The sequence below is a fragment of the Chenopodium album genome, chromosome 15, assembly GCF_948465745.1.
Source record: "Chenopodium album chromosome 15, dcCheAlbu1.1, whole genome shotgun sequence".
In the NCBI taxonomy this organism is placed as follows: Eukaryota; Viridiplantae; Streptophyta; class Magnoliopsida; order Caryophyllales; family Amaranthaceae; genus Chenopodium; species Chenopodium album.
Window position 1 is genome coordinate 41,811,742 of NC_137848.1, and position 11,658 is coordinate 41,823,399.

Below are 11,658 nucleotides of genomic sequence, written 5' to 3' on the forward strand. Positions count from 1 at the left end.
CTAGAAGATTAAAATCAATCCTAATGACTTTAGGAATGATAATTAATAAGCCCTCCACTTAATCATTAGGCCGTATATAAAACTCATTTCAAGCCCAATTTAGTATTTTGCCCATAACTTCCTCATTATTCATCGAAATTGGGCTTATAATATATCGTTGGAAAGCTCTTTTCGAGCCCAATCCAACTACACTATTATTGGACCTTTATCATGGACCAAACTATACTAGACTGGACATTTTCCATAAATAGAGTACGAAAAGAAATATTTTCGAAAACAGAAAGAAGTGTTTTTTATTAAAACGACCACATCACAAGACTTTTCACATTTTCACTTTGTTCGATAATCAAATGACGTGAAAGATATTCATCACTGTGTTTGGTTTTTGGGGAGACACAATCAGGTGTCTACACCTTCGTCCTTTACTTCAATTCAAGTAAGCTTCCTCTATATAAATGATCTTTGTAAGAAAAAACTCCAAACCCTACTCATAGCCAAAACTTTAACACTATTACAAGATGGCCAATGACCAGCCACTCATGTTTGTTGCTTCGTTCAATAACAGAACCTTTCTAACCCAAAACGACCGATTATCCTTCCCTGACCTTAAAGAAATTGATCCCCTTATACCAAGTTGCCGTTTGGGACCAGCTTTGGGATCTAACCCATCTTCTCTTGACTTAGACAACAGGCTTATGGAACTTATCCATTCCTCGGCTAGGAACGATGACTTTACCAGTAAGGCAACTACAAAGTCAAAGGGAAAATTTGTTAACAACCAAGACTTGTGTTTCCCCACAACCAAAATTTCTCCCAACAAGCTGTCAAACCATTCCTCCAAACGATTTACAGTCCCACAAAAAGACATCGATGCACCCACTACATCCTACGATGTGCATTGTGAAATAAGGCCTTCTAGGTCATATTCAAATGGTGGTGCTACGGATAAGCTGAAGGGTACTGCCTCGTTTGAAGATAGAGAGCAAAAATCTTTAGGGAAGCTGCCCTACAAATATGAAGATGTGGATGTTGTTGACCCGGACGATGACCAAGATGAAGAAACGTTTGGTTCGGAAAGGGACACCGTCGCAGATGTTTCTAGAGAAGATGATCAATTGCCTTGGTGCTCTTGTTGGTTTGTTTGTTTTGGTTGCTAATTGGGATGGTGCTACTGGATTGAACCCGTCAATGTCCAAACTTTGTTCAACCTTTTGTGTACTTGGCCCACCAGGAGGCCATTTTGTATCAACAAAATATGGAGCCAGTATGGGTACTCATATTCCTTAAATGGTTTGGATATTATGGCCCAATATGTATTTTAAAATATTATTATGTATTGTAATTGGACTATTTGGGTCTGTACCATTTTGTAGACTGACCCAACTTAGGGCCCATCTATATGTATGACTGCACCTATGAATTATGAACTAGTATTTTGAAATGTGTTTGTAGGCCTATATGATTTTGGGCCTAGCCTCATATGTTTTTCTCTGTGATCAACCCAAGTTTTTGTATTTAAGTATCTTAATATTGGTAACATGAAGACAAATTTGTCTATGCTTAATAACCTGTTTGTGTATATGCTCTTGCCCAATCAACCATTGTATACAAGTACTGGGTTCCTCAAACGATATAACCAAAAACCATTAAACAAAATCAACAACTAATATTCAATTAACGACTCTCTGATTACAACTTACTACATCTGGTAATTATAGTTTATTAGTACAGTAAATTAAGGCTGACACCCGACTCACGGACTTATTATGGGTGGCCAACATTAAACCCTAACACACAAAGTTTAACATAAGAATACCTTGTAACTGACTAACTGTAACAAGAAATTGTATAACAGTACAGAAAAAAATGCCATCGGACTCAGTCTCCCATGTCAATGTATCTGTTAATCTGCTTCGTCAATGACATGTACCCGACTTGTTTTCAGGGTTCCCTGCTTTCCTCTTTCTCCACCCTTTGGAGCCCTTCTCCTCCTGTCTTTGTATACCATAACAGAGTTGGACATATCCTGCACGTAAACATATTTATATAGGCATAATGGATAGACAAAATTTACACTTAGCCACCGAATTGCACACTATAAATACCACTGACCGGATATTGTGTAATTGCAGGAGGGCCTTCTGTGTCCCTCGCCTCCTTAGGGTGATTCTCTCCATATGCAACATCTAACAACTGTGACAATACAAATAATCAGATAATAGACTCTAGGTCATCCTAAACAACAACCAACCAGTACACATAAGTCAATTCATGTAACCCTAACATTCTGTAGTCTCCTGATGTCAATCAATCAGTCCTGGCTGCTTTCCGAATTTGCTGCATGGTCCAAACCTTTATACGGGGAAAAACTCCCTATTCGATAGGATCTCTATTCAACCTGTCTAGGTAATATATCTGCAAAAAGAACAACACTTCATATTAATACCAGTTTTGATATCCAACAATTAACATACAATTGTTATAGAATTTTTTCCAAACTCACCACTAAAAACATTGCACATCCCCCACAACCCCCAGCAAATCCATTGACATAAAATCGACGCCCAAAACTACATACACTGTCCATTAACTTGGACAGGACCAAGTCACACCAATCATAATCACAACTATCCATTACACAACCTAGAGCAGGAAGTAAGTCCGATGCTAAACGTGGTGACTGGGTGGGGCACAACACCATTTGTAATGCCACTATCAAAAACAGGGTCTTGAATTCTTCTTCCTCGTTCACCTCAAAATAACCTTCAAGTCTGTCTTTCATGTCAGAGGTCATTGGAATTCCTATAGATGTGTAAACCAGTTCCCTGTCCCTACAGGATTTAGTCTCCCATGATTTACCAAATTTCAATAAAATTTGTTGGACCTTCGCTCGAACATCAGCTGTCATCATTGTCATACATGGGACAGCCTTTGAACCACAAGGGATTCCTAAAACCCATCTAATCTGGTTCTTTGACAGCGGGAACTCACGCCCATCAGGAGCAATAAACACTTTATTCAGCGGGTCAAACCTAGTCATTAACCAATACGATAATTGTCTGGGTAAATGCATATCAAGGGCAAAGTGAAGTAGTCCACCAAAACCCATCTGGTACACCCACATTTTCCTTCTGTCATCAAATTTTTCACAAATATGGCCTATTGACTCTATACGGCAGTTCATATTTGGGGGCTGCAATAAAAGCAAAAACAAAATGTTAAAATTAATTATATACACCCATTACATGCTGTTTTTAAAGCCAGCAACTCACTCTACGACTAGAAGCGGAATGTTCCCTCAGCACTTCACCTTTAGGTTTCACTAGTCAACCCACACTTAACAACTTGTCCTACAATAATTTATCCAGAATTCAATAACAATTGGATGTTTTTTGATGGAAATATACATACAACACATCATTTAAAACAACTTTACCCACAACTTTACCTTAAATAGGGCAGGTTTTAATTGTATTAACTTATGACCAACCCCAACACTGAAAACCTGCATAAGAAAACAGGACTGACTTCTGTTAATAACCAAATGTCTTCACAAATCACAATGACAACAACACTAGAATTGATACATCTATTACCTATTATACCTCTGTTTCATTGTGATAGACCTCCTTCTCTTCTCCACTCTACATTCACACCATACAAGAAAACAACTTACTGAGGTCAAACAATTAGCACTTGTCAGTCAAACGCCACAACCATGAAACACAAAACCTTCTATTCTACAATTCAATGATAACTGTTACACTTAAGATAGCCACATATATCATGGTCAGAGATAAACCAAAACAAGCATGTATCACTGAAATTATTTACAATAAAAAACAATTAACACTTACATGATCAAAACCATACACCTCAATCCACCAAACTCAACACTAAATTCAATTCACACTTACAATTCTAATACAGGCAATTACTCCTACAAAATCCATCGTGTTTATCAATTAAACATAAGAGCCAACACAGTAAATCAATTCTAAGTAAGATGACAATATAAATTAAAACTTCCCCAATGCATATCAATTCTACATGACTCAGTATTTTTGAGATTATAACGCCACCACTAAAATATAAATTAACCCCCAACACTACAAATGAATCATATATCAGGCCATGAATCAATTCACAATTGACAAAAAAAATTATACAAAAAACTTACTAATTCAGTCGTTCTTCCCAACGGTGCATATGCGTTTTCAACGCAAGAATCCTCTTTCGCTTACCGCCATTAATCTCATTCATGACTCCGCCCATTGCTGTGTGGTCGTTTTTCAGATCTATGCACCGGCCAAACGAAACACAGCAAAAACCCAGAAAATACGAGTGCACGTTTTCAGACCCCTATCTCCCATTGCACAAAAGAAAAATGGTTACAAATATAACCTAACGACCATGTTAACTCGCCGTTACATTTTCATAAACGGCAATCTTACGCGTGTAATCTAGTCAGTATACCAAAGTCCAGATCATAATCAAGTAATTACATAAATACCCAGGTCTGTAGTAGGAAAATACCACCGTACCCCCTTGATATGTTTACAAAGCAAATCAAATTGATAAACTTGAATTTTTCCTTAAAATGCGTTGCTAATTTTTGAGGTCTAATACGATTATAAAAATAAAAATGTAATAATGAAACTTCGATTCTTGAAAGTATAGTTGTACACGATTAATACAAGTATTGAAAACATAGGTTTACATGATTAATATTAAAACAATCATAAACATAGTTTAACATGATTAATATCACCATACTTATTTATAAAATAACACTTTTATATTTCGATTATTTCGCTTTTATGGATTTGAATAAAGTCAATTTGATCCAAAAAATCTGAATTTTAAAAAAAAAAAAAATCAATTCAATCCGAAGTAATAATTTGATTTGGATTGGATTGATTTTGATTTTTATCCGAATAATGAACATCCTTACAACCAACTTAAGTTAATAGGTCAAAACCCAACCTGACCTGACCTAACCTGACCCGACCCGACCCACAACCTCTTCAATCAATTACCATAGACCCACAGGCCACAGTCCGTCCATAAGTGGATTAAGGACCATTTCGTTAAAATCCAACATATAATCAAGCTATTTTTCTCCCAATATTCCAATTTTTTTTACAGTACCTTTCTTCAATGACGATGCTAAAACCACTTTGATGGAACAATACAAGAAAACTACCCAACCCCACCAAAAAAATCAACATACTTAGCTTGGATTTAGTAGCAAGAAATGCTAATTGGGCAACTGACGGTTTGGCCAAGTTCGACCACCATATACGGCGGCGCTGGTAAATTGCTGCTGTTGAGGCCACTTTGTAGACGCCGGAGGAGAGATATTTTCTGGGTTTCTGCAGTATTTGACGGCCACAATAAAAAGCAGCAGAATCACTACGCTGTTTTAGGGATTTCTTCTTCTGCTTCTTCCTCTGATATCAAGAAAGCTTATCGCCTTCTTGCGCGTAAGGTATCTTCTTTTTTACTTTTGAATTTTAAGCTCATTTGATTTCATTTAATGAATTGATGATGAGTTGGATCATTTGGAATGGATTAGAATTCATTCCATCTAGTTTTTTGTTTGGTTGAGTTTTTTTAGTTTATAGCATGTTGTGTTAGAATTTGTTATATACACCCGGCTGTGGTCATTAGCTCATTTATTCAACAAATGAGCAAATAATATTACGTATTTATATTCATTTGTTAATTGAATGAGCAAATGACCCCGAGTGTCCATAACAGGCTCTCGTGTTATGTATGAAATGTTTTTTAAATTATTCATGTACGAAGTATATCTTAGATGGATTAAGATTAAAGTTTTAATGGTTGAAGTTGTTTGTTGAAAAGTGTGCCACTCAAATTGTTGCATTCATTTTGTAACTGAAATAGTAGTGATATTTCTGAAAAATACTTTTTGTTGATATGTTTTGAAAATAAATGTAACAATAGGATTGGTATAGCAGTGACCAAACGTTTGTGTTAATTGTTGAATAGATACTTGGCGCTTGAAATTAATGGAAACTTGGATGAGTAATTAGAATAAGAAAATAATAGAATTGGATGTATATATATCAAACAAAGTATGTAGGAGGGAGACGTGCATTTCTTTAGTAGGCTCCTTGATGCAAACTTTCAATTTGGAAGACTATAATATGAACTAGAGTTTCAATTTATTGAGTGGACCCTTTTCTTATTTTCAATGGCCATGGGATGATTGTAGTTTTCACTTTGTTTCTTGTTGATGCATCTAGTTGGAATGTTCTAGGTCAAATTGCCACAACTTTGGATATGAGTACTCATTGATGTATTAGAAAAAAAAAAAAAATAATCACTTAGGGTTTTGTTAGATTCCTCTCGATTTGTTGCTTTGACTTGTGCATTGGAAACGATAACAAAGAATATAAGATTAGCCATATGAGGGAGTATCCAATAGTGAATTATTGATGAGAATTATAATATTATACCATGATCTTGTAATCATGTAGAAAGGTGGAATAATGTTAAGATTAAGTAAAAGAAAGAGGGTATATCTTGTCAAGAGAAGGATTTTAATATATTACCTTTATTCCTTGGAGCACAAACCAGCAGTAGTTTGTACTTAGTGACTTTGTGTAGTCAATATTTCTTTGGGACTTACATATCTGTTTACTGTTGGGCTGTTGACTTAAATTGATGTTATGGTAAATGCGTAGCAGGCTAGCAGCAGCATATCTGTAACTGTGAAGTGCTGATTGTATTCTACTTAAGTGGTAGCTCATCATTTTGTACATTTGATTTTATTATGTCATTGAATTTTGGAAATTGTCTATTGTGTTATGATTGTTGATTGATATGCTTTAGTTGAGTTTAATTGGCTGCTAAGCAGTGAAAAAAATATAATTGGAACTATATATTCTACTCTGCAGTATGAACAATTTCAGCACGTTTGGTTTAGAAATCTTTAGATTTTTGCTAGAAGTGGAAAGGTTATGATTAAAGGGTGTGAAAGAATAGGAAGAATTTTAATTAAAACATTTCCTCCGAAAAGGTCTTTGGTTATAGAGTAGAAAAAGAATAGAGTGGTAATGGTGCATTTTTTTTTATTGCCCTTTTTAATGGTATTTGTTGCTGCTCGAGTGATAGCACTGTCGGATTGGGGGAGTTGGGAGTCTGATTGAGTAAGTGCATGGGTTGGAAGCAAAAGAATGTTGAACCAAACTCCTATAAATGAAGTGATGTAGTTGACCTGTTTCTTGAGGCTCTCAAAAAAAACTAAAAACAAATGTGCTCTTAATGAACACATTAAAGTGTTTAAGTTTGTGCTATGTGCAGCAAGTTATACTATTTTTGTCAAAGAACATACTTGCAGGACTTTATATATAATGTTCCGAGTTCCTGCCATTTGTGGGGTAGCAATTTTTCAATTAAAGCTTTGTATGTGGGGTGTTGGGCCAGGAAGAGGCATGGGAATCAGAGTGATAAACTGTGGGCTGTGGCAATGCTCCAGTTTTTGGTCAAAAGGTCAGAATAACTCTGATGAAGTCTAGTAGCTTATTATGGCTTTCTTAGCATTTTGATCTCCTCCTAATTTCATCATGGTGGGGCAGTTTCGGGCATAACGATATCACTCTCCCATGCCTTTCTTGTTTGCAGTGATTGTGGGGGATATTTAGTCTACTCCTAGATCTGAGTATGGCTTATATAATGAATTGAACTGAATGTGTTGATGTTGTTGCAAGCCATTCCAAAAACACTCAAAAATACTTATGTCATCATGTAAGCAACTTTTATTGGTAATTGAATGCATTCGTTAATAGATAGACAAATAAGAAATTGATATGAGAATGAGCTAGTAAAGTAGTATAAGAAAATTAAGGGGGGATAAGCCAGATTAGCTAGTCTTTTATTTTCACAGAACTGAAAAACCAGGGGGGAAGGTAGGTTTATATGGTGCTTAACACTTAAAACAATTAAATTTATTGTCTCGTATATAGATGAAACTGCAGAGAGGCCAGACTTATCAGACAATACCCTAATTGCAGTGTTCTGTTTGTCTACTCGGATTTATCCTGTACAATATCTCCATCTTTTATGTAAAAGCCATGCAAGTTACTTAAAATACTCGCTTTTTGAAAATTTACCATCCAAAGTTACTACATCCCCACTTGATTCCCTCATAGTGCAAAACATCACACTTCCTCTTTTACAAAATAATTGAACCATTTCTAAATGGCACATTATTTAAGAAAGGGAAAAGTGGTTGTCAAAAAGACTACTCTGCCCTTCTTCCCCGTAACCACTGACCCACCATAACTCAACCACCACATACACTAACCTTTGATTTTCACCAACCCCACCACACTCACTCCCTCTCCTCCTTAGCCTCAACATTCTCCTCTCTCTCGTCATCCCTCCACCGCTTCCTCACTCCCACCACCACTATTATCATCATCGTGTGAAGCTTTCTTCACCCATTTCTTTGCTCTCCAGTGTGTCCGTCAACAAATGTAGGGTTGATTTCGACGATTTCTTAGTGTCTAATCGATCACGTCTTGATTTCTTCATGCTCTCAATCGATTAAAGCTTCACTTCCGTTTTTCGTTGCTTTCGATAATCCTTGAAACTTTTCTTCATTGTTCGTCGGAAGGTAGAACTTCGACGGAATTAGCTCCACAAGCTTGTCTTAAAAGCTAGCATGGTCTTTGACTAAGGTTTTGATGTCGCCGACTACTGCCGCTGCATCGTCGGCGATGATTATTAGGGCATTTGAACTTGAGAAAGGTCGTTTAATTAACAAGGATGGTGGTGGTTAGGTTTGGGTGAAGGAGGTGGGGGTAGGTGGTGTTACTGGATGTCAACCATGGTTATTGGGAATGAAATTTTGTTAGAATTACCTAATTAAAATAATCTGTCAAGAACTGTCAAAAAAAAAAAAAATGTCAAGAAACTACCTTTTAAACAAAATTTTTTGCAGGAAGATACCAGTTGGATTCTCATCGTTGACTTTAATAAACGTGCATTGATTAAACATGTGTTGGTCATTACCATCACCACCACACTCACCACTCCTTGTGAAACCACCACCCACGCTCATTGCCTTCCCTGAAAGAACCATCCTCCCTCACGGCCTTCCTTGAAAACACCATCCACCTACCCTACTTACACCACCCTCACCATCACATGACTAGTCAACGCCAAATTATAAGTCAACGAGGAGAATCCGTTAACTGGTATCTTCTTGCAAAAAAATTTGTTTATAAGGTAGTTTTTTGCCAGATTTTTTTTAATAAGGTAGTTTCTTGCAAAAAAAAAAAAAAAAAAAAAAGATAGTTTTATAATGAAGAGGGTGAGAGGAGAGACAAAAGAACGAATATATTTGAAGGGTACTATTGTCATTTTAGCTTAAAAATTATACCCAAAGAGGAAATGGTGCAATCATTATGACATTTCCTAAAAGGGAATATGGTGCAATTATTTTGTAATGGAGGAAGTATCATGGAACTTGCTCACCAAGAGTTGACCTTAAATAACCCATTCTCTCATAAAATACAATATAATTTATAGTTTGTTGTTTGTGATATGTACTTTGGATATTTGTGAACAATATTAATAATAGTACTTCAAATGCAGAGTAATTCACTTACTATTACTAAATTTTTTTTTTTTTTTTTTTGGTTCTTGATTTAGTAATGCAAATTAAGGGAATACATAGTTGATTTTTTACATCAAAGTCCAGGCACATGAATCATAACAGGATAAGTGAATGCTTTGACCAGGTAATCTTATCTGGTAAGTATTTTAAGGATAATTTTTGAAAATTGACCACTTGTAGGATTGGACAAGGAGAAGCATGCCAACATCTGTGTAGTTTTTACTAAGTTTTTTAAGAAAAAGTTACTAAAGTTCCCATTAGAGAAAAACATTCATAGAGCGGATAACTCAAAGAAATTCCTTGTCTATTGCAAACTGCAGCCAGGAAAGGTCTAATCTATGGCCTGTAGTTTCATTCAAAGCCGCTTAGAAGAAATAGTAACTTATATTGTCCATCACGAGCTCAGGACTGAAATTGCCTTCGATGTTCTGATGCTCATATGATTTATTTTACATGTAAATTCTGGTGCTGTTGAAGGTATCTAATATAGTTTATCAATTACTGTAAATAGCCTTCTGCCGCTTTGATGTTCATAATGTAAATAATGGTGATGTTAAAGGTCAGCCATTGCTTGCTTCCTCTTAAAAATCTCACCTCAGGGGATGCTGATAAGTATCTGTGGTGTATCAATTACTGTGAATCAATTGATACTTTTCATTTCACTGAGAAATTGTGTGAATATAAGGCTTACTTTTCATCAGTAATTCAGAAATTGCACTGTCTTGTATGTGGTTGCAGTGGCATCCTGATGTTAGCAAGGATTCACGAGCTGGTGAAGTATTCAAAAGTATTCATCTCGCCTACCAAGTGAGCAAGTCCTTTTCCCTCTCCTTTGGGTTGTGTGTTAATTCTTTTTTTTGTTTTTTTGGTACTGAACCTGATGATCATTGACTAAAATCATTTGTCTGTTCCTTTTTTTTCCCCATCTTTTGTGTATTCAGTTTCAAAATTTTATGGCCGAGTTGTCTTTGCTTTCTCTGTTAAATAGGTGCTATCTAATGAAGCAACAAAGGTTCAGTATGATAGAGTACTCAAGTCTGGCATGCACACCTCTAATCCTGTCCAAAGAAACACTTATCAGGATTTCGAGTTTGAAAATGAAATTATAATGCATAGATGGAGTGAATTAAGGCAAAAGATGCGAAATGATAGATATCGCCAAAGATCTGATGACGGCGGACAAAGTTATTCCTTTGACGACACTGATTCTGATGAAGAGCCTGAAGAAAAGGCTGAGGAAGAAAGGGGCTCATTCTTTGAAGTTCTTCAGTCTATTTTCCTCTCCATAACTCTGATGAAAACATTTGGCTGCCAATCATCACTTATTTTCAGCAGCCTAACAGCATGGTTCGATGAAAAGTTAGATGCTGGTTATAAAATGGGCCACCTGATTGCTTGGGTATTGGGTGGTCAAGGCGGTGTTTTGCTTTCCTTGTGTCTCTCTCTTGCAAGCTGGATATGTGGCAAAAATAGCAGTAGCATAGTCACTCTTGTGGTCATCGCCATGTGGGTTGGATCCAATATTTTGCGTTATGCACCAGTTCCTCAAGGCGCACTCCTCGTGCTTGTGTACATGTCTGTTAAACTACAGGTTGATCTAAGGTAGAATTATCTGTTGATCTAAGCTTGGAGTATCCAACTTTTCTTGTATCCTGTACATATTTTGTGTTGTAAAAAGACAGAAACATTTTGGTCCGCCGAACCAAAAACTATAAAAAGCTTCTGGTGTGATCGTTTGCTATCGCGTGTAATATATACAAAGTATTCATTTTTGGATGTTGTGGTCATAGTATGTAGGCGTTTTAGGATTTTCTCGACTAAAAAGGTGAGTTTCAGGATGCCTAGGGCGGGATTTGATCAAATAGTCTAACCCCGGGCATTGATGAGAATTCCAGCATAATGTATTGTTCTTCATAAGATCAAAACTTACACATTGAGCAAATTACAACTTACACATTCAGCTTCCCTACTGTAAAAGCTACAAAAGGGTGATTAACAATCTTTCC

At 36.3% G+C, this 11,658-nt stretch overlaps 2 protein-coding genes across 9 annotated transcripts; one reads left to right on the forward strand and one right to left on the reverse strand.

Annotated features, from left to right (window-relative positions):
• Positions 1 to 1,611: 1,611 nt before the first annotated feature.
• On the reverse strand, positions 1,612 to 4,418 carry LOC145582253 (uncharacterized). 8 transcript variants are annotated; one of them, XM_081639263.1, is made up of 8 exons: positions 4,181 to 4,417; positions 3,597 to 3,675; positions 3,449 to 3,505; positions 3,273 to 3,350; positions 2,504 to 3,193; positions 2,285 to 2,415; positions 2,113 to 2,193; positions 1,612 to 2,026 (listed from the first exon to the last, which is right to left on the reverse strand). In XM_081639263.1, exons 5-6 carry the CDS (start codon positions 3,182 to 3,184, stop codon positions 2,374 to 2,376), a joined length of 723 nt encoding a protein of 240 aa, XP_081495389.1. In that variant the 5' UTR covers positions 3,185 to 3,193; positions 3,273 to 3,350; positions 3,449 to 3,505; positions 3,597 to 3,675; positions 4,181 to 4,417; the 3' UTR covers positions 1,612 to 2,026; positions 2,113 to 2,193; positions 2,285 to 2,373. The 8 variants fall into 8 exon arrangements, with proteins under 8 accessions (XP_081495389.1, XP_081495387.1, XP_081495384.1 ...); XM_081639261.1 differs by having other exon boundaries at positions 2,113 to 2,415; positions 3,606 to 3,644; XM_081639258.1 differs by having other exon boundaries at positions 2,113 to 2,415; positions 3,597 to 3,644.
• Positions 4,419 to 5,134: 716 nt separating this feature from the next.
• Positions 5,135 to 11,428, forward strand: LOC145582254 (uncharacterized). The gene is made up of 3 exons (XM_081639265.1): positions 5,135 to 5,491; positions 10,391 to 10,459; positions 10,641 to 11,428. The coding sequence occupies exons 1-3, from the start codon at positions 5,258 to 5,260 to the stop codon at positions 11,256 to 11,258; spliced, it is 921 nt and encodes a 306-aa protein (XP_081495391.1). The 5' UTR covers positions 5,135 to 5,257; the 3' UTR covers positions 11,259 to 11,428.
• Positions 11,429 to 11,658: the final 230 nt, after the last annotated feature.